The sequence below is a fragment of the Leptodactylus fuscus genome, chromosome 5 (assembly GCF_031893055.1).
Source record: "Leptodactylus fuscus isolate aLepFus1 chromosome 5, aLepFus1.hap2, whole genome shotgun sequence".
NCBI classification, from domain to species: domain Eukaryota; kingdom Metazoa; phylum Chordata; class Amphibia; order Anura; family Leptodactylidae; genus Leptodactylus; species Leptodactylus fuscus.
Window position 1 is genome coordinate 219,892,727 of NC_134269.1, and position 23,636 is coordinate 219,916,362.

Sequence of the window (23,636 nt, forward strand, 5' to 3'; positions counted from 1 at the left end):
TGGCAGGGGTTAGGCTGGTGAGTCTGGGGGCTATGGCAGAGGTTAGGCTGGTGAGTCTGGGGGCTGTGGCAGGGCTAGGCTGATCATGGGTCTACCTGGGCATAGGCAGTCTGCAAGCGATGCCTGGAGAGTCCCCAAATGGAATGCGGATGGATTGCTCAGGCCTAGTGTAAATATGAATGAGCGCTGCTCTGAAGGAAATGGTTCTGTGCTCTGTAGCTGCTCCTCTCACCATCCAGAGCACTCTGGTTTGCTTCCCCTCCCCCTGGAATTACGCTGCCGCCCCCTCCCCCCTTCAGAGTTCTCTTGTGCACTCTACTCTCCGTTTTGGATGCCCCCTCATTCATCAGAAGCTTCTCCTCACACAGATAAGCTCTCTATACACCCTCCCCTCCCCCTCCCCCTTCCCTGTGAAGTTCTCTAGTCTCCCCCCCCCTCCCCCCCTATTTTGCTCTCTCCTCCCCTAGCTGTGACATCACATCTCTTCTGCTGTCAGTACTGTAGTCATGTGGGCGGGGCTATAGCCGTCATCTAAGCTCCTCCTTTACCCCAGTGAATGCGGTCCGTGATGTCGTCTTTACCCCCCCCCCCGGTCAAGTTTTCTCCATCTTACGTTTTTTTTCCCCATCTTACGTTTTTTTTCCCCTCTTACCTTTGCAGGACCGTAAGCTGTCCAAGTCTGAGCGCCAGCGCTTCAAGGAGGAGGCGGGAATGCTCAAAGGTCTTCAGCACCCCAACATCGTCCGATTCTACGACTCCTGGGAATCCACCCTGAAAGGGAAGAAGTGCATTGTGCTGGTGACCGAGCTGATGACCTCCGGGACCCTCAAGACGTAAGTGAAGCTTAAAGGGGAAACCTTGACATTTCCATCATCTTGAGCCTGAAGCTGCCCCATTGTCCACGGATTTTGGCACAGGTGGAATTCTCTCTCTAGCCCCGATGGACTAGACTCCCTAATGTCAAGTGGGTGGAGTCAGGCATGAACATGACTCAGAGCTCCAATCACAGGCTAGTGGGCGGGATTCTGAGCCCTGACACTATAGGTCTTTGGAGCTCTGTCACGCCCCCTTACCTATTCACACCTGACTCCACCCACTTGACATTAGGGAGTTTAGTTACATATCAGGCTCTGAAACCAAGTGTGCAGATTGCTCAGGAACGCTGTGGGCCAGGGTGCGGAGGGGCAATGCCAAGAGCTCAGCTTGGAGGCGGTGAAAGGTCCCCAAATTGTGTAGAGTGCCCCCCTGTGGTGTCCAAGGGCAACTGATTAACGCCCATTATATACAGTATATAGTCAGTGACTGCTCTTCATACAACCCAGAGGGCAGTAAAGGGTTAAAGCTACCCTTGGGGGTCGTGTGGGGTCACCGGGCTCCTCTTATTGGGCCTTGTTTCCACGTGACCCCCTCGGATGCGGCGGCGGTCTCACGGCGGTCGCCCCTCTCCCTTTTTGGCAGATTCTTATCCAATAGACTTCCCTGAGCTGCTGTTTCTGGCTCCAGGACCTGCGCGTTACACAAAGAAATTCCTGAGAGGGGTACGATGAGGAGAGAATCGGTTCCATCCCTGGGGCGGGCGGGGGGCTGGGGGTGTCGGTCTGGGGGCAGCAGGAAGTTGAGGAGGAAGTGGGTGGGCTTCAGGCTTTGTGCATTTGAGGTCTGCACACAGGGAAGGAATGCCGGGAATCCAGGACAGCTCGCTCGCTCGCTCATTGTCAGGTCGTCCATCATTGCTCTGTCATCGGCCGCACTCCCTGAGAGATCCACAGGCGCCCTCTGCTGGCCGCCCCCGGGAACTAGCGCTGGAACGTTTCCTGACAGCGGCAGATGGAGGGCCCGGGTGACGCTTATCACATGACATCTGTACAGTGTAAACAATGAGGCCGAAGCCCTGACTATTGTGCACCGCCTCGTCGTGGTACAGATCTCGCTGATGTCGGCACCACCACCTTAAAGTGGCCGATGTATAAAGAATTGCAAATCAATCAACGTTTTACAGTAGACGGCAACAGTTTCCCTTTTTCACTACTGCTAGTGCATGAATAGAATGCTAGAGCTGCAGTAAACACTGGCACAGTCACTGTACAGAACAGCCAAGCTTTTATATGCCACTCAAGAGTTAACAATGTGGCACCTCTGGGCCATAGATAGTGTTTGGCTGGCACTTGGCACCCTCTGGGGTTGGTGCGGCGCCCGCTGACATCACCACAGAGCCTCTTTGTTGTCTGAGCTGTGGTGCCACGTGCGGGCAGCGCCCACCTCTAACGGATCTACACCGCAGCCTTTGTTCTCAGCCTGACTCCAGTAAGAGACGCCCATCACACTGGTTACCAGTAACCTCACGGGACTGGTTAGGACTGCGCCATGTGACGTGTGGGCGGCGGCGGCAGGTATCGGCAGGTTTCGCCACTTCTGCCCCTCCCCACAGACCTTGTCCTCATCTCTGCTTGCTGTCAATGAATCTGGTCACGCCCTGAAAACCAATGAGCCACAGCTGAGGGTCTGTTACAGTTGTATCCTCTGTAGACTGATGCCAGACTATCCCTCATTGTCCTGTGGCCCCCTAATTCTGAGGCGGGGGCCCCCTATAAGGTCTGGACGTTTCTCGCTCACGTCTCTCCTTTCCGCTCAGGTATCTGAAGAGGTTCAAGGTGATGAAGCTGAAGGTCCTCCGCAGCTGGTGCCGGCAGATCCTGAAGGGGCTGCAGTTCCTGCACACGCGGACCCCCCCCATCATCCACAGAGACTTGAAGTGCGACAACATCTTCATCACCGGCCCCACCGGCTCAGTGAAGATCGGAGACCTGGGCCTCGCCACCTTGAAGAGAGCCTCCTTTGCCAAGAGTGTCATAGGTAGGTCTGGGACGTGGCTCCTCCTCCTGGCTCCACCCCTTGGGGGCGCTAATACTTGAACACATTGTCTATACCTCTATGACCTGATCTGCTTTGTCTCGTGGAAGGGCCAGACTGGGATTAACCCCTTTCAGCCGCCAGTCGAGTTGGGAAATTGAGCCAAGATTAGTGTATTAATGCTAGAGCCGGCCCTATAGGGGGCGCTACATCTCTTGGGAGGCCAAACGTCCAGGTCCCAGTCTAGTGGGGTGTGTCCCTTTAAATGTTCTTTCCCACAGGGCTAAAAGTGGACATGCTGGGTCTGGCCTTCACCACGTGACAAGGGCGCCCGGTGCCCACCTATACAGTAGCAGGTGGTCTGCTTTTTTTAGGCAGGTGTTAACCCTTTCTTTCCAGGCCTTGATCTCATAGCCCCCTCCCCCTCTTGCGGAGCCCCTCCCCCCCACAGCTTCTTTACGTACCTGGTTATGAAGCTCCATCCTGACAACCTCTCTGTATTTAAGTGTTTTTCTTGCCTGTAGGCCATGAGCTCCCCCTATTGGCTGCAGTAGGCCATATATTAGTGTGTACTGCAGCTTATACCGTAAGTATGTGAAGAGCAGGGATCTGGTGAGTTTTTGGGAGTTGTTTTTCCCCCCCGTCATCGCCGGTTTCAGTCTTCCAATGCGTTGGTTGTATTTACTGCTGCTGCCTGGACTCGTGGCTGTTTTCCATTGCAAGGTTTCCTCCTCCTCCTCACTGCGCACCCAGGTGAATGGAAAGTTGTGACTAACTGGCTATTCTTCCTCCCCGCAGCAGATGGCGCCGCCCTCCAGGTACGTACAGGTAGCACTAACGTGCAGCATCTCTCCATTTACTTGGCGGTCGAAGAGAATTAACCCTGCGGTCGCCATAATCTTAACACGCAGGGTGGGACATCTTCTTTTGTGTTTGTCCCCCCCCCCCCCCAAATACACACCCCTCCCCCACTTCTGAGGCCTTGCAATGGAAGACGTCTAAATTAGGTTTTCTTTACAGAGTAACTAAGAAGCTTTCCTCCTCTTTTCCTTTTTTTTTTTTTTCTTCTTTTTTTGCCCCCCCGCTATCCTCTTTCTCACAGGTCTTCTGCTCTCGAACACCGCCGCGGTGAGTAGCGCCTCCGCAATCCAGCCGGACAGTTAAAGGCAATGTAGAGTCTGAACCGTTCCTTTTAATTTAAGGTACCCCTGAGTTCATGGCGCCCGAGATGTATGAGGAGAAATACGACGAGTCCGTAGACGTGTATGCCTTTGGGATGTGCATGCTTGAGATGGCCACGTCTGAATACCCTTACTCCGAGTGCCAAAACGCCGCGCAGATCTACCGGAGAGTCACCAGTGTAAGTGTCCGCGGAGATGGCAAGGTGTAATATACAAAGGGTTAAAGGTTCAGTAATGGATCCTGATGAGCTGTCCACGGGGTAGGTGATCAGTAGCCGACCCGTGGGGATGGGCCACATACAAGGAATCAGCCAGAAGCGGCTCTGGAGGTCTCATCCCATTCACGGATTGTTGTAGGGTCCAGTTGTCAGATCTGATGCCGAGATCATCAGTATCCATTACCCAGAGGGCGAAGACCATGTTTGTGTCTGGTATTGGGGTAATTCAATAACCTACCAGTAGGTGGCAGCGCTTCCAGCTTGTTTTTCATGACCCCTCCTTATAACCAGGCTGAGACTGTAATATATTAACAGAAAACGGGAGGTGAGAGCGGAGCGAGCGCAGCGATGTGATCAGGTGACGCTCTATCCTTGTCAGGCTGCTGTCCCGGTATCTGATCCCAGCGAGTGCAGCCATCAGATACTGATACAGACCCCAGACCAGACCCCGAAACTAATACAGATTCCAGACCAGACCCCTAAACTAATACAGACCCCAGACCGGACCCCTAAACTAATAGGGACCCCAGACCGGACCCCTAAACTAATAGAGACCCCAGACCGGACCCCTAAACTAATACAGACCCCAGACCAGACCCCGAAACTAATACAGATTCCAGACCAGACCCCTAAACTAATACAGACCCCAGACCGGACCCCTAAACTAATAGGGACCCCAGACCGGACCCCTAAACTAATACAGACCCCAGACCAGACCTCTAAACTAATACAGACACCAGACCCCTAAACTAATACAGACCCCAGACCGGACCCCTAAACTAATACAGACCCCAGACTGGACCCCTAAACTAATACAGACCCCAGACCGGACCCCTAAACTAATACAGACCCCAGACCGGACCCCTAAACTAATACAGACCCCAGACCAGACCCCTAAACTAATACAGACCCCAGACCAGACCCCTAAACTAATACAGACCCCAGACCAGACCCCTAATCTAATACAGACCCCAGACCAGACCCCGAAACTAATACAGATTCCAGACCAGAGCCCTAAACTAATACAGACCCCAGACCGGACCCCTAAACTAATAGGGACCCCAGACCAGACCCCTAAACTAATACAGACCCCAGACCAGACCCCTAAACTAATACAGACCCCACACCAGACCCCTAAACTAATACAGACCCCAGACCGGACCCCGAAACTAATACAGATTCCAGACCAGAGCCCTAAACTAATACAGACCCCAGACCGGACCCCTAAACTAATAGGGACCCCAGACCGGACCCCTAAACTAATAGGGACCCCAGACCGGACCCCTAAACTAATAGGGACCCCAGACCGGACCCCTAAACTAATAGGGACCCCAGACCGGACCCCTAAACTAATACAGACCCCAGACCGGACCTCTAAACTAATACAGACCCCAGACCAGACCCCTAAACTAATAGGGACCCCAGACCAGACCCCTAAACTAATACAGACCCCAGACCAGACCCCTAATCTAATACAGACCCCAGACCAGACCCCGAAACTAATACAGATTCCAGACCAGAGCCCTAAACTAATACAGACCCCAGACCGGACCCCTAAACTAATAGGGACCCCAGACCGGACCCCTAAACTAATAGAGACCCCAGACCGGACCCCTAAACTAATACAGACCCCAGACCAGACCCCGAAACTAATACAGATTCCAGACCAGACCCCGAAACTAATACAGACCCCAGACCGGACCCCTAAACTAATAGGGACCCCAGACCGGACCCCTAAACTAATACAGACCCCAGACCGGACCCCTAAACTAATACAGACCCCAGACCGGACCCCTAAACTAATACAGACCCCAGACCGGACCCCTAAACTAATACAGACCCCAGACCGGACCCCTAAACTAATACAGACCCCAGACCGGACCCCTAAACTAATACAGACCCCAGACCGGACCCCTAAACTAATACAGACCCCAGACCAGACCTCTAAACTAATACAGACCCCAGACCAGACCCCTAATCTAATACAGACCCCAGACCAGACCCCGAAACTAATACAGATTCCAGACCAGAGCCCTAAACTAATACAGACCCCAGACCGGACCCCTAAACTAATAGGGACCCCAGACCGGACCCCTAAACTAATAGGGACCCCAGACCGGACCCCTAAACTAATAGGGACCCCAGACCGGACCCCTAAACTAATAGGGACCCCAGACCGGACCCCTAAACTAATACAGACCCCAGACCGGACCTCTAAACTAATACAGACCCCAGACCAGACCCCTAAACTAATACAGACCCCAGACCAGACCCCTAAACTAATAGGGACCCCAGACCGGACCCCTAAACTAATACAGACCCCAGACCGGACCTCTAAACTAATACAGACCCCAGACCGGACCCCTAAACTAATACAGACCCCAGACCAGTGTGAGGACGTTGATGGTCCAGACAGTAATTCACTAGATGTAATGGAGGAGACCCCCGTCCGTCAGTTGTGCAGGGTAGAGACATCCGGAGTTCTTGGTCCCTGTTCACTCTCCCAGTTTTCTCCTGTAGCCATATTTGTATTCTCCCATAAACCATAAAGATCCCTGCAGTGAAATGACCGAGGATTATGGTGAGCACATAACTTCTTAGAGCCACACTTCTGGATTGTAGTCTTGCTTTCCAGCTGCAGTGCCATCTTGCCTCCATTAGTGGGCGCTCACGTGATCCACATTCCATTCATTAGTGCAGGAGTTTTATGGAGCCGCCCCGGGCACCGCACAAGCCATAAAGCTGGATAATGTCTGCGCTCTGTTAAACAGTTACACATGGATTCCTTGTACTGAGGGAGGACAGAACCCGCCGTCCTGAGACTTGTTGTCCCGCGGCCTCAGTCACCCGCTCGCCTCTTGTTATTCTAAGGATTTTCCTGGACTTGTAGATTTTTTTATTTCGGAAATGAAAGAAAAAAACTTTCCATTATATTTTTCATGCTCATGACCTCACAAGGTCGAGCATCAGTCATGGCTGTAGGATTTGTAAAGTGGGGGCAGAATTCTTTAGGATTTAGCCCCCAACCCTTATAATTAGCTGACTGCAGGGGGTCTGGATCATAGAACCCCCTACCTAGAGATCAGCGGGCACCAGACCCCACAGTCTGCAGGTGCAGTCAAGATTTTCCTCTCCCCATGAATCGGTCTTCATTGCTGAGATCTCACGGTCAATATACGAATGAGCCCTACAAGGGCGCCGGCATGGTCCAAAGAAGTGCGTGACAACCCTCTCATCTCTCCAGAGGGCTCATTTGCATATTGACAAAAACCATTACATTACTTATCCTGTATTATACTCCAGAGCTGCGCTCACTATTCTGCTGGTACAGTCACTGTGTACATACATTACATTACTTATCCTGTATTATACTCCAGAGCTGCGCTCACTATTCTGCTGGTACAGTCACTGTGTACATACATTACATTACTTATCTTGTATTATACTCCAGAGCTGCGCTCACTATTCTGCTGGTGCAGTCACTGTGTACATTCATTACTTATCCTGTATTATACTCCAGAGCTGCGCTCACTATTCTGCTGGTGCAGTCACTGTGTACATACATTACATTACTTATCCTGTATTATACTCCAGAGCTGCGCTCACTATTCTGCTGGTACAGTCACTGTGTACATACATTACTTATCCTGTATTATACTCCAGAGCTGCGCTCACTATTCTGCTGGTACAGTCACTGTGTACATACATTACTTATCCTGTATTATACTCCAGAGCTGCGCTCACTATTCTGCTGGTGCAGTCACTGTGTACATACATTACATTACTTATCCTGTATTATACTCCAGAGCTGCGCTCACTATTCTGCTGGTGCAGTCACTGTGTACATACATTACATTACTTATCCTGTATTATACTCCAGAGCTGCGCTCACTATTCTGCTGGTGCAGTCACTGTGTACATACATTACATTACTTATCCTGTATTATACTCCAGAGCTGCGCTCACTATTCTGCTGGTGCAGTCACTGTGTACATACATTACATTACTTATCCTGTATTATACTCCAGAGCTGCGCTCACTATTCTGCTGGTGCAGTCACTGTGTACATACATTACATTACTTATCTTGTATTATACTCCAGAGCTGCACTCACTATTCTGCTGGTACAGTCACTGTGTACATACATTACTTATCCTGTATTATACTCCAGAGCTGCGCTCACTATTCTGCTGGTACAGTCACTGTGTACATACATTACTTATCCTGTATTATACTCCAGAGCTGCGCTCACTATTCTGCTGGTACAGTCACTGTGTACATACATTACATTACTTATCCTGTATTATACTCCAGAGCTGCGCTCACTATTCTGCTGGTGCAGTCACTGTGTACATCCATTACATTACTTATCCTGTATTATACTCCAGAGCTGCGCTCACTATTCTGCTGGTGCAGTCACTGTGTACATACATTACATTAGTTATCCTGTATTATACTCCAGAGCTGCGCTCACTATTCTGCTGGTGCAGTCACTGTGTACATACATTACTTATCCTGTATTATACTCCAGAGCTGCGCTCACTATTCTGCTGGTGCAGTCACTGTGTACATACATTACATTACTTATCCTGTATTATACTCCAGAGCTGCGCTCACTATTCTGCTGGTACAGTCACTGTGTACATACATTACATTACTTATCCTGTATTATACTCCAGAGCTGAGCTCACTATTCTGCTGGTACAGTCACTGTGTACATACATTACATTAGTTATCCTGTATTATACTCCAGAGCTGCGCTCACTATTCTGCTGGTACAGTTACTGTGTACACACATTACATTACTTATCCTGTATTATACTCCAGAGCTGCGCTCACTATTCTGCTGGTGCAGTCACTGTGTACATACATTACATTACTTATCCTGTATTATACTCCAGAGCTGCGCTCACTATAGTCTCCTGAGCTCCCCTTTAAGCAGTGTGTTGGCTCAGTGATCCCCTCCCCTTCTGTGTGTCCCCTCCGCCCAGGCCGTACACTCTGTCCTCTTCGCGCTCTCTTTCCCCGGATTACTGTCCTGTATTCTTTTTCCTTTAATCCCTTCATTTCTCATTAGCAGTTCAGGAAATTCCTTTCCCGTGGGAGCAGTTTGGAGGGTGCTGTCCTCCACTGTCCTGCACCCGCGCTCTGTCCTGCTGCCGCGCATTGATGAGGATATATATATATATATATAATCTGTATTTCTGGTCCCCACGTGAGGTCTCATGACTACAGGTCACCTGATGAGGTTAATGGAGGTGTTGGGTAGGGTCTCTCTCCTTGGTGTAGCAGAGCTGAGTCTGTCTCACTGTAGATTTCGGAGGGTGCGGTCTGATGTTCGGCCACTTTGGTTTTGTAGCTGAAGTCTCGTCTGCGTCTTCTCTTCTGAGTTCAGGACAAGTTCAGATTTTCATGACTCAGTAAATTAGGATCAGAAAGTCTCCCCCCCCCACCCGGCACTGATGTCCTGCACGGATTCAGCTCTAGGGTTCTGGTGGGGTGTGTGTGTGTGTATATATGTATTTATATACTGTATGTACACACAGCCCTGACACATACACCCCATACACCTGTATACTGTATGCGTCAGGGCTGTGTGTGTATACTCTCCCCCCCCCCCCCCGGGGTTGTATTATACTCTCTCCTCATGGTAAGTCCATCTGATTGTGTGGTATTACATTACCTGTATACTGTATGCTGCGGTATTACATTACCTGTGTACTGTATGCTGCGGTATTAATTACCTGTATGCTGCGGTATTACATTACCTGTATGCTGCGGTATTACATTACCTGTATACTGTAGGCTGCGGTATTGCATTACCTGTGTACTGTATGCTGCGGTATTACATTACCTGTATACTGTAGGCTGCGGTATTACATTACCTGTATACTGTAGGCTGCGGTATTACATTACCTGTATGCTGCGGTATTACATTACCTGTATACTGTAGGCTGCGGTATTAATTACCTGTGTACTGTATGCTGCGGTATTACATTACCTGTATACTGTAGGCTGCGGTATTACATTACCTGTATACTGTAGGCTGCGGTATTACATTACCTGTATGCTGCGGTATTACATTACCTGTATACTGTAGGCTGCGGTATTAATTACCTGTTTACTGTATGCTGCGGTATTACATTACCTGTGTACTGTATGCTGCGGTATTAATTACCTGTATGCTGCGGTATTAATTACCTGTATGCTGCGGTATTACATTACCTGTATGCTGCGGTATTACATTACCTGTATACTGTAGGCTGCGGTATTGCATTACCTGTGTACTGTATGCTGCGGTATTACATTACCTGTACACTGTAGGCTGCGGTATTACATTACCTGTATACTGTAGGCTGCGGTATTACATTACCTGTATGCTGCGGTATTACATTACCTGTATACTGTAGGCTGCGGTATTAATTACCTGTATACTGTATGCTGCGGTATTACATTACCTGTATACTGTATGCTGCGGTATTACATTACCTGTATACTGTATGCTGCGGTATTAATTACCTGTATACTGTATGCTGCGGTATTACATTACCTGTGTACTGTATGCTGCAGTATTACATTACCAGTATACTGTATGCTGCGGTATTACATTACCTGTATACTGTAGGCTGCGGTATTACATTACCTGTGTACTGTATGCTGCGGTATTACATTACCAGTATACTGTATGCTGCGGTATTACATTACCTGTATACTGTAGGCTGCGGTATTGCATTACCTGTGTACTGTATGCTGCGGTATTACATTACCTGTATACTGTAGGCTGCGGTATTACATTACCTGTATACTGTAGGCTGCGGTATTACATTACCTGTATGCTGCGGTATTACATTACCTGTATACTGTAGGCTGCGGTATTAATTACCTGTGTACTGTATGCTGCGGTATTACATTACCTGTATACTGTAGGCTGCGGTATTACATTACCTGTATACTGTAGGCTGCGGTATTACATTACCTGTATGCTGCGGTATTACATTACCTGTATACTGTAGGCTGCGGTATTAATTACCTGTTTACTGTATGCTGCGGTATTACATTACCTGTGTACTGTATGCTGCGGTATTAATTACCTGTATGCTGCGGTATTAATTACCTGTATGCTGCGGTATTACATTACCTGTATGCTGCGGTATTACATTACCTGTATACTGTAGGCTGCGGTATTGCATTACCTGTGTACTGTATGCTGCGGTATTACATTACCTGTATGCTGCGGTATTACATTACCTGTATACTGTAGGCTGCGGTATTAATTACCTGTGTACTGTATGCTGCGGTATTACATTACCTGTATACTGTAGGCTGCGGTATTACATTACCTGTATACTGTAGGCTGCGGTATTACATTACCTGTATGCTGCGGTATTACATTACCTGTATACTGTAGGCTGCGGTATTAATTACCTGTTTACTGTATGCTGCGGTATTACATTACCTGTGTACTGTATGCTGCGGTATTAATTACCTGTATGCTGCGGTATTAATTACCTGTATGCTGCGGTATTACATTACCTGTATGCTGCGGTATTACATTACCTGTATACTGTAGGCTGCGGTATTGCATTACCTGTGTACTGTATGCTGCGGTATTACATTACCTGTACACTGTAGGCTGCGGTATTACATTACCTGTATACTGTAGGCTGCGGTATTACATTACCTGTATGCTGCGGTATTACATTACCTGTATACTGTAGGCTGCGGTATTAATTACCTGTATACTGTATGCTGCGGTATTACATTACCTGTATACTGTATGCTGCGGTATTACATTACCTGTATACTGTATGCTGCGGTATTAATTACCTGTATACTGTATGCTGCGGTATTACATTACCTGTGTACTGTATGCTGCAGTATTACATTACCAGTATACTGTATGCTGCGGTATTACATTACCTGTATACTGTAGGCTGCGGTATTACATTACCTGTGTACTGTATGCTGCGGTATTACATTACCAGTATACTGTATGCTGCGGTATTACATTACCTGTATACTGTAGGCTGCGGTATTACATTACCTGTATGCTGCGGTATTACATTACCTGTATACCGTAGGCTGCGGTATTACATTACCTGTATACCGTATGCTGCGGTATTACATTACCTGTATTCTGTATGCTGCGGTATTACATTACCTGTATGCTGCGGTATTACATTACCTGTATACTGTATGCTGGGGTATTACATTGCCTGTATGCTGCGGTATTACATTACCTGTATACTGTATGCTGCGGTATTACATTACCTGTATACTGTATGCTGCGGTATTACATTACCTGTATGCTGCGGTATTACATTACCTGTATACTGTATGCTGCGGTATTACATTACCTGTATACTGTATGCTGCGGTATTACATTACCTGTATGCTGCGGTATTACATTACCTGTATACTGTATGCTGCGGTATTAATTACCTGTATACTGTATGCTGTGGTATTACATTACCTGTATACTGTATGCTGCGGTATTACATTACCTGTATACTGTATGCTGCGGTATTAATTACCTGTATACTGTATGCTGCGGTATTACATTACCTGTATACTGTATGCTGCGGTATTACATTACCTGTATACTGTATGCTGCGGTATTACATTACCTGTATGCTGCGGTATTACATTACCTGTGTACTGTATGCTGCGGTATTACATTACCAGTATACTGTATGCTGCGGTATTACATTACCTGTATACTGTATGCTGCGGTATTACATTACCTGTATACTGTATGCTGCGGTATTACATTACCTGTGTACTGTATGCTGCGGTATTACATTACCTGTATACTGTAGGCTGCGGTATTACATTACCTGTATACTGTATGCTGCGGTATTACATTACCTGTATACTGTATGCTGCGGTATTACATTACCAGTATACTGTATGCTGCGGTATTACATTACCTGTATGCTGCGGTATTACATTACCTGTATATTGTATGCTGCGGTATTACATTACCTGTATACTGTATGCTGCGGTATTACATTACCTGTATACTGTATGCTGCGGTATTACATTACCTGTATACTGTAGGCTGCGGTATTACATTGCCTGTATACTGTAGGCTGCGGTATTACATTACCAGTATACTGTATGCTGCGGTATTACATTACCTGTATACTGTAGGCTGCGGTATTACATTACCAGTATACTGTATGCTGCGGTATTACATTACCTGTATACTGTAGGCTGCGGTATTACATTACCAGTATACTGTATGCTGCGGTATTACATTGCCTGTATACTGTAGGCTGCGGTATTACATTACCTGTATGCTGCGGTATTACATTACCTGTATACTGTAGGCTGCGGTATTAATTACCTGTTTACTGTATGCTGCGGTATTACATTGCCTGTATACTGTAGGCTGCGGTATTACATTACCAGTATACTGTAGGCTGCGGTATTACATTACCAGTATACTGTATGCTGCGGTATTACATTACCTGTATACTGTATGCTGCGGTATTACATTACCTGTATACTGTAGGCTGCGGTATTACATTGCCTGTATACTGTAGGCTGCGGTATTACATTGCCTGTATACTGTAGGCTGCGGTATTACATTACCAGTATACTGTAGGCTGCGGTATTACATTACCTGTATACTGTAGGCTGCGGTATTACATTGCCTGTATACTGTAGGCTGCGGTATTACATTACCAGTATACTGTATGCTGCGGTATTACATTACCTGTATACTGTAGGCTGCGGTATTACATTACCAGTATACTGTATGCTGCGGTATTACATTGCCTGTATACTGTAGGCTGCGGTATTACATTACCTGTATGCTGCGGTATTACATTACCTGTATACTGTAGGCTGCGGTATTAATTACCTGTTTACTGTATGCTGCGGTATTACATTGCCTGTATACTGTAGGCTGCGGTATTACATTACCTGTATACTGTAGGCTGCGGTATTACATTACCTGTATACTGTAGGCTGCGGTATTACATTGCCTGTATACTGTAGGCTGCGGTATTACATTACCAGTATACTGTATGCTGCGGTATTACATTACCTGTATACTGTATGCTGCGGTATTACATTACCAGTATACTGTATGCTGCGGTATTACATTGCCTGTATACTGTATGCTGCGGTATTACATTGCCTGTATACTGTAGGCTGCGGTATTACATTACCAGTATACTGTATGCTGCGGTATTACATTGCCTGTATACTGTAGGCTGCGGTATTACATTACCTGTATACTGTAGGCTGCGGTATTACATTACCAGTATACTGTATGCTGCGGTATTACATTGCCTGTATACTGTATGCTGCGGTATTACATTGCCTGTATACTGTAGGCTGCGGTATTACATTACCTGTATACTGCGATATTTCATCTCCATCCCCCATATCACAAGTACATTGGTCCTATCTGCTGTTCTGTTGCCCATAGCAGCCAATCAGGGCTCAGCTTTCATTTTCCCAGAGCAGTATAAGAAATGAAATCTGTGCTATGATTGGTTGCTATGATTGGTTGCTATGAGTGGCTCAGGCTGTGTAGTCGTCATAGCTGAGGCCTGTAGATATTAGTGGAGTTTCCTCCCTTCCCCAGGTAATGTATGATGGCCGGGCCCGCTCCTCTCATGGCCCCCGCTCCTCCTGTATATTATGGCCGGGCCGCCTCCTCTCATGGCCCCCGCTCCTCCTGTATATTATGGCCGGGCCCCGCTCCTCCTGTATATTATGGCCGGGCCCGCTCCTCTCATGGCCCCCGCTCCTCCTGTATATTATGGCCGGGCCGCCTCCTCTCATGGCCCCCGCTCCTCCTGTATATTATGGCCGGGCCCCGCTCCTCCTGTATATTATGGCCGGGCCCGCTCCTCCTGTATATTATGGCCGGGCCCGCTCCTCCTGTATATTATGGCCGGGCCCCGCTCCTCCTGTATATTATGGCCGGGCCCGCTCCTCCTGTATATTATGGCCGGGCCCGCTCCGCTCCTGTATATTATGGCCAGGCCCGCTCCTCTCATGGCCCCCACTCCTCCTGTGTATTATGGCCGGGCCCGCTCCTCCTGTATATTATGGCGGCCCCCTCTCCTCCTGTATATTATGGCCGGGCCCCGCTCCTCCTGTATATTATGGCGGGGTCCGCTCCTCCTGTATATTATGGCGGGGCCCGCTCCTCCTGTATATTATGGCCGGGCCCGCTCCTCCTGTATATTATGGCCGGGCCCGCTCCTCCTGTATATTATGGCCGCTCCGCTCCTCCTGTATATTATGGCCGGGCCCCGCTCCTCCTGTATATTATGGCCGCTCCGCTCCTCCTGTATATTATGGCCGGGCCCCGCTCCTCCTGTATATTATGGCCGGGCCCCGCTCCTCCTGTATATTATGGCCGGGCCCGCTCCTCCTGTATATTATGGCCGGGCCCGCTCTTCTCCTGTATATTATGGCCAGGCCCGCTCCTCCTGTGTATTATGGCTCGTCCCGCTCCTCCTGTGTACAATGGCCGGGCCCGCTCCTCCTGTATATTATGGCCGGGCCCCGCTCCTCCTGTATATTATGGCGGGGCCCGCTCCTCCTGTGTATTATGGCTCGTCCCGCTCCTCCTGTGTACAATGGCCGGGCCCGCTCCTCCTGTATATTATGGCCGGGCCCGCTCTTCTCCTGTATATTATGGCCAGGCCCGCTCCTCCTGTGTATTATGGCTCGTCCCGCTCCTCCTGTGTACAATGGCCGGGCCCGCTCCTCCTGTATATTATGGCCGGGCCCCGCTCCTCCTGTATATTATGGCCGGGCCCCGCTCCTCCTGTATATTATGGCCGGGCCCCGCTCTTCCTGTATATTATGGCCGGGCCCCGCTCCTCCTGTATATTATGGCCGGGCCCGCTCCTCCTGTATATTATGGCCGGGCCCCGCTCCTCCTGTATATTATGGCCGGGCCCCGCTCCTCCTGTATATTATGGCCGGGCCCGCTCCTCCTGTATATTATGGCCGGGCCCGCTCTTCTCCTGTATATTATGGCCGGGCCCCGCTCCTCCTGTATATTATGGCCGGGCCCCGCTCCTCCTGTATATTATGGCCGGGCCCCGCTCCTCCTGTATATTATGGCCGGGCCCTGCTCCTCCTGTATATTATGGCCGGGCCCCGCTCCTCCTGTATATTATGGCCGGGCCCCGCTCCTCCTGTATATTATGGCCGGGCCCCGCTCCTCCTGTATATTATGGCCGGGCCCCGCTCCTCCTGTATATTATGGCCGGGCCCGCTCCTCCTGTATATTATGGCCGGGCCCCGCTCCTCCTGTATATTATGGCCGGGCCCCGCTCCTCCTGTATATTATGGCCGGGCCCGCTTCTCCTGTGTATTACGGCCGGGCCCGCTCCTCCTGTGTATTACGGCCGGGCCCGCTCCTCCTGTGTATTACGGCCGGGCCCGCTCCTCCTGTGTACGATGGCCGCTCCGCTCCTGTGTTTGCTGACATTTGCTCTTTGCTCCCGTTTTATACCTTTTTGTTATTGCTGCCTCCATAAAGCTTCACCTTGTGCCAGGACACCGACCGATCGGCTATGGACTCGTGTGGCCAGTATAGCTATAGCCCATCACCCAGCTTTCCTACATTCCCAGTCCTATTCATCTTTCTAGTTAGATTTGACCACCCAGCTTTCCCAGACCCCTGGTTACCCAGTGACTCGGCTGTCTATAGTCCTTAGGTGTTGTGTGCCGGGGGCCGCTCAGATCTCTTGGTAACAGGCTTGTTGTGGACCTGCCGGGAGCCTGTCCTGTCCGGTCTGGTCGCCTCCCCCTGGTTATCCCAGCGCTGAGGCCCATGTTAACCCCTGAAGGGGGGGGGGGGGCAGTTACTTATTAGGAGAATAGGAATGTCGGCCAGTCTTATACTCGCACTCCTGTTGTTACAATATGTTATATAAATATTTTACTGTAGTTTTCCTATTTTTTTGTGTTTTTGCTTTACTGCATTAGTCTTAAGTTATAGTAAAAAGGTATTTGGGTTTTGTTTTTGGTTTTGTTTCATGTTTTTAGGGACCCTATTCCCACTTTATTGTGCCGGGTCCGTCTGTGGATTCCAGGTTCATTGATCTGACGTGTGTGGCCGCCTCTGACCTCGTAATCCCACCGCTCCTCCAACAGGTCATCGCTGCAGAAAGGGAAATCCAGACCAGCGATGACATCACAAGTCTCCATGTGACCTCTGCAACCAATCAGTGGCCTCAGCAGTGATGCTAGTAGGTTGTCACATGGCGGTACGTGATGTCATCACTGCAGGTGGCTCAGTATTGGGGTGGACTGCAGTTTTTACTCCTTTAAGGCACAGGGCTGTGTGACGCTGGGTTGGGTAGCGTGCCCTTTAAGAATAGAATAAGGTGAGCGTGATATGGCGGCAATAAATACCTGTTTATATGGGATTATTACATTTTCTGACCTTCATTGTCTCTTACATTGTGTAATCCTGGCTGTCACAGTAAGCGAGGCAGCGGCGGCCGCCCGGGGTATCTTAATGGCAGCCATTGGCTCTAGGCTGTGCCCATAGTCTATAGGTTGGGGGTGCGAGGGGCAGGTGCCGATGGTGCACCAAGTCATCCATTTTTTGGCCTCATTGACACAGCAGGGATACAGGGCTGTTCTGTACGGTGCCACAATGGAGGAGCGCGAGCCACACAGAGGTCTATGCAGGATTATTTGGGGCTTGGCGTGTACGGCGATCTGTACTTGCCTGTACCGGCGGCTTCTTCTGTCTTCACTGATCTGGTTGTAACTTTGCAAAAAGATTTAATAGAGGGAAAAATAACTTTGTGACCCTTTTAAAAGTGTGTAGGTTACCTGGCGCATCGTCTATAACATCCTCTATAAACTCCTGACACAATTGTGCGATCTCTGTGTCATGTCCGCACGTTCATTGATTGTTTTGGTCACAATGCCGTGTTTGGCAATTGTGTTCAGAGCTTATGGGTTTAGGAAAGTATAGGTAAGACGTAGGTGACTGCCTGTATACCCTGTAGGTGACTTCCTGTATACCCCTAAGACGTAGGTGACTGTCTGTATACCCTGTAGATGACTGCCTGTATACCTGAGACGTAGATGACTGCCTGTATATACCTAAGACGTAGGTGACTGCCTGTATATACCTAAGACGTAGGTGGCTGCCTGTATATACCCGAGACGTAGGTGGCTGCCTGTATATACCCGAGACGTAGGTGACTGCCTGTATATACCTAAGACGTAGGTGGCTGCCTGTATATACCCGAGACGTAGGTGGCTGCCTGTATATACCCGAGACGTAGGTGACTGCCTGTATATACCTAAGACGTAGGTGGCTGCCTGTATATACCCGAGACGTAGGTGACTGCCTGTATATACCCAAGACGTAGGTGGCTGCCTGTATATACCCGAGACGTAGGTGACTGCCTGTATACCCTGTCGATGGGCGGCTGCCTGTATACCCCTAAGACGTAGGTGACTGCCTGTATACCCCTAAGACGTAGGTGACTGCCTGTATACCCCTAAGACGTAGGTGGCGGCCTGTATACCCCTAAGACGTAGGTGGCTGCCTGTATACCCTGTCGATGGGCGGCTGCCTGTATATACCTAAGACGTAGGTGACTGCCTGTATATACCTAAGACGTAGGTGACTGCCTGTATATACCTAAGACGTAGGTGACTGCCTGTATATACCTAAGACGTAGGTGACTGCCTGTATATACCTAAGACGTAGGTGACTGCCTGTATATACCTAAGACGTAGGTGACTGCCTGTATACCTGAGACGTAGGTGGCTGCCTGTATACCGGAGACGTAGGTGACTGCCTGTATACCGGAGACGTAGGTGACTGCCTGTATATACCTGAGACGTAGGTGACTGCCTGTATATACCTAAGACGTAGGTGACTGCCTGTATATACCTAAGACGTAGGTGACTGCCTGTATACCCTGTCGATGGGTGGCTGCCTGTATATACCTAAGACGTAGGTGACTGCCTGTATACCCTGTCGATGGGCGGCTGCCTGTATATACCTAAGACGTAGGTGACTGCCTGTATATACCTAAGACGTAGGTGACTGCCTGTATATACCTAAGACGTAGGTGACTGCCTGTATATACCTAAGACGTAGGTGACTGCCTGTATATACCTAAGACGTAGGTGACTGCCTGTATATACCTAAGACGTAGGTGACTGCCTGTATATACCTAAGACGTAGGTGACTGCCTGTATACCCTGTCGATGGGCGGCTGCCTGTATATACCTAAGACGTAGGTGACTGCCTGTATATACCTAAGATGTAGGTGGCTGCCTGTATACCTGAGATGTAGGTGACTGCCTGTATATACCTAAGACGTAGGTGACTGCCTGTATACCCTGTCGATGGGCGGCTGCCTGTATATACCTAAGACATGGGTGGCTGCCTGTATACCTGAGACGTAGGTGGCTGCCTGTATACCCTGTCGATGGGCGGCTGCCTGTATATACCTAAGACATGGGTGGCTGCCTGTATACCTGAGACGTAGGTGGCTGCCTGTATACCCTGTCGATGGGCGGCTGCCTGTATATACCTAAGACATGGGTGGCTGCCTGTATACCTGAGACGTAGGTGGCTGCCTGTATACCTGAGATGTAGGTGACTGCCTGTATATACCTAAGACGTAGGTGGCTGCCTGTATACCCTGTCGATGGGCGGCTGCCTGTATATACCTAAGACATGGGTGGCTGCCTGTATACCTGAGACGTAGGTGGCTGCCTGTATACCTGAGACGTAGGTGGCTGCCTGTATACCTGAGATGTAGGTGACTGCCTGTATATACCTAAGACGTAGGTGACTGCCTGTATACCCTGTCGATGGGTGGCTGCCTGTATATACCCGAGACGTAGGTGACTGCCTGTATACCCTGTCGATGGGCGGCTGCCTGTATACACCTTTTACACTGGGTAACGTAGCTCACAACTAGTAAAGTTGGTGGCAGCCATATTGACTGTTCCCCAGCTTTCCTTCACCCCAGATTTACATCACCAGTCTCTTCTATCACTACAGGTTTTCTAGGCCCGGGGTCCTGTCACCCTCAGTGGTTGTCGCCTTTTCCCTGGATCTTGACGCTGTGCCTGTACATGTGTGATGGGACTTTGCTGTTGAAACGTATAAGCTGCTGAATAGTGTGTGTTGTTGTATGGCTCAGCTGTATACCGGCAGTAGGTGGGCAGAGGGGAGGTGCCCTGACATGTGGGCGGGGCCTGTTCGGTGTGGGGAGGGGCTGACGTTACACATTACCTGCACCTCCTTGCACACGGGCTCTTGGACTCAGCAGCCCCTGGTGGAGGTTGCTCCGGCGTCCTCTGATTACTCCTCCTGGCATCATGTCCGGCTCACTTACTGCTCGTCACCTGTGGTCCGCTGTGCGGTGACCGGGAGACCCCACACATTATCCTGCCCGCTGTGCCCAGCACCTCGTCACAATGGATTATATATGGAAGGATTTCTGCCCTGTAATCCTCATAGTGAACTCTCGCTGCTGCTGCTGCTCCTCCCGGGATGGCCCGAACAGCCAGGTGGGTAGGTAGGTGGGTGCGTGCGGCAGGTAGGTGTGTGCGGCTGGCAGGTAGGTAGGTGCGTGCGGCTGGCAGGTGGGTGTGTGCGGCTGCCAGGTAGGTAGGTGGGTGCGTGCGGCTGGCAGGTAGGTGGGTGCGTGCGGCTGCCAGGTGGGTGAAGCTGCCTTTTGCACCTTGTCATTCCTGTCTGACCATGGTATATACGGCTTCTGTGCAATTCTGCAATAGACAGTCAGGGGACCCCCACGTTTTCTGCAGTGTACAGTCGGGGGCGCTATTACTTATGCAGTGGTATATTTCAGGACTCGGATGGACTCTGCTAAGTTCATAGTCTGCACAGAGAGTGAGCGTCTCTTACAGGGGAGCCCGTCCTGTTCTCACTTCTGTATTCGTTTGGTCATTAATATATATATAACACCATCCTCCCCTCCCCCGTGGTTAATAATATAAGTGTGTACACGGCGTTCCCGTGCTCGCCGCTCTCGCAGTATCAATCATGTACCGGACTGTTTGTCTGTCCAGGGCAGTGTCCTAACCCTGTGTCACGGCTCACAGGGCGTCCAGAGTTACCAAACATGGCTGCCGCCTTCCAAAACAGCAACAGCGCCACCCTGAGAATAGACCGTGTCTGGTATTACAGCTGAGCTCCACTGTAATGAATACCACACACAACCTGGGGGCAGGGGTGGCGCTGTCTGTGGAAGAAGGCGGCCATGTTTTACTATTACTGGTAACCCCGCCTGCTATAAGGTAGCGCGGTCACGGCATCACATTGCTGGTTTTTCTGGGTTTCCGTATCGCACGAGTTAAGGCTGCATTCACACTATACTCAGCATCAGTTTTTCTGTGTTAGATTTGCTATAGCAAGACTACAACCCCCAGCATTGCCAGTCACAGGGAGGTCCTGTAGGGGGCGCCAGTCACATCCTCTATAGAGCGGCTGATAACAGGGAGCAGTAGAGGGCTTTATAGCACGGCCCGGATTGTGTTGCGCCACTTTTTAGGAAGCCACACTCCCTTCTGCGGCTCACGTGCGATGCTGGGCTTCGTAAATATGGCGTCCGGACTGATGACCTCTTGGAGGGCGCCACCTGGGTCCTACCAAGTGTCTCTGCCAGGAGGTGTTGTCTTATGCACATATGATAACACCTCCTGGAATCAGAGCTCTCAGCGCTCCCTCCCCGTCACACAATCTGATGATGGCGCCGCCCGCTGCTCTGATCGCCCCCATTCTCTCTTTGCAGGGTGTGAAGCCGGCCAGCTTCGATAAGGTCGCCATCCCGGAGGTGAAGGAGATCATCGAGGGATGCATCCGACAGAATAAAGATGAAAGGTCTCTATCTCCTCATTCGTAATGCCCAATGCAGCACAGAGTATTTCAGCAGTCACGTGACTTGACTCCCAGTTTCCTCCATTACTGGTATTGGGAGCAATGGGAAGTGTCTGGGCAGCGCCCACTAGAGGTGACAGCTGGAACCTTTCTCTGGCAGGGCCTGTTTTGGTTTCCATGAATTTCGCCTCCTCTTCCTCCCCCACGCTCGCTCACTTGCAGCTTTGTAGTGCGGGACACGATCAGGTTTTGGCAAAAACAACCTCCCCACTGATCGTTAATATGGAAATGGCGACTTTAATGGCCGTAACCGCAATAAAGCCGGCCCATTAACCCCATAAATACAGGGGAGGGCCCGGGAATGGATTCCTGGGATTTTCTGCATTCACCTCCAGAGCTGCATTCAGAATTCACCCATATGGCCTTGTCCATACAGCAGTTTGGCCTCACTCTGATCTGAAGGTCATGTGACCTCCCACAATGCACTGCAGGATTGTGAATGCAGCTTTAGAACTAACTAGTGACGAATACCTTACGGACTGAAAACCTCTGCAGACTTCTGTTCAGACAGAGACCTTGTTTTATGTGGATTACAAGACAGGTGGGGCCAATATGGTGCCTGCAGCTTTCCCAGAGTCCCCCAGCTTTCCCAGAGTCCCCCAGCTTTCCCAGAGTCCCCCAGCTTTCCCAGAGTCCCCCAGCTTTCCCAGAGTCCCCCAGCTTTCCCAGAGTCCCCCAGCTTTCCCAGAGTTCCCCAGCTTTCCCAGGAACAGATGTAACCAGACGTCGTAGACTGGGGGTCAGTGCCTGCTAACGCTCTTGTTTCGGGCAGGTACGCCATCAAAGACCTCCTGAACCACGCGTTCTTCCAAGAGGAGACGGGGGTGCGGGTGGAGCTGGCGGAGGAAGACGATGGAGAGAAGATCGCCATCAAGCTGTGGCTGCGAATCGAGGATATCAAGAAGTTGAAGGGCAAATACAAGGACAACGAGGCCATCGAGTTCTCCTTCGACTTGGAGAGAGACGTCCCGGATGATGTGGCCCAGGAAATGGTGAGTGCTGACATTAATGTAGGGGGCGCCGCACCCGTTCCCTGTTATCATCCAGTTCAGGATGGTGTTTTCTCTCATCACCCCTTATAGGTGGAATCGGGCTACGTCTGTGAAGGGGATCACAAAACCATGGCGAAGGCGATCAAAGATCGAGTGTCGCTGATCAAACGGAAGAGAGAGCAACGGCAGCAGGTGCGGGAGGAGCAGGAGAAGAGGAAACTGGAAGAGAGCGGCCTGCAGCAGGTGCAGCAGACTGATGTGCAGCCCCAGAGCCCCCCGGGGGGCATCGCTCTGGCCCCTACAGGGCAAACAGTCTCTGGTCCTGCAACCACCATTTCCACCGTTGTGCCAAACACAGCCACGTCCCAAGTAGAGCCGGAGGAGCCCGAGGCTGATCAGCATCTGCAGTATCAGCAGCCCAGCATATCAGTGACATGTGAGTCCGCAGGAGGGTGGGGGGAGT

General features: G+C 50.1%; 1 protein-coding gene across 4 annotated transcripts in view; it reads left to right on the forward strand.

The window, feature by feature from the left end:
- WNK1 (WNK lysine deficient protein kinase 1) overlaps positions 1–23,636 on the forward strand; it is a 68,418-nt gene that overhangs the window by 25,007 nt on the left and 19,775 nt on the right. For all 4 annotated transcript variants that reach the window (XM_075275459.1, XM_075275460.1, XM_075275461.1 and 1 more), the window contains exons 2-7: positions 661–833; positions 2,633–2,853; positions 4,053–4,210; positions 22,036–22,124; positions 22,954–23,173; positions 23,264–23,609. In XM_075275459.1, coding sequence (XP_075131560.1) covers positions 661–833; positions 2,633–2,853; positions 4,053–4,210; positions 22,036–22,124; positions 22,954–23,173; positions 23,264–23,609 — 1,207 coding nt within the window. The remainder of the gene's footprint in view (positions 1–660; positions 834–2,632; positions 2,854–4,052; positions 4,211–22,035; positions 22,125–22,953; positions 23,174–23,263; positions 23,610–23,636) is intronic.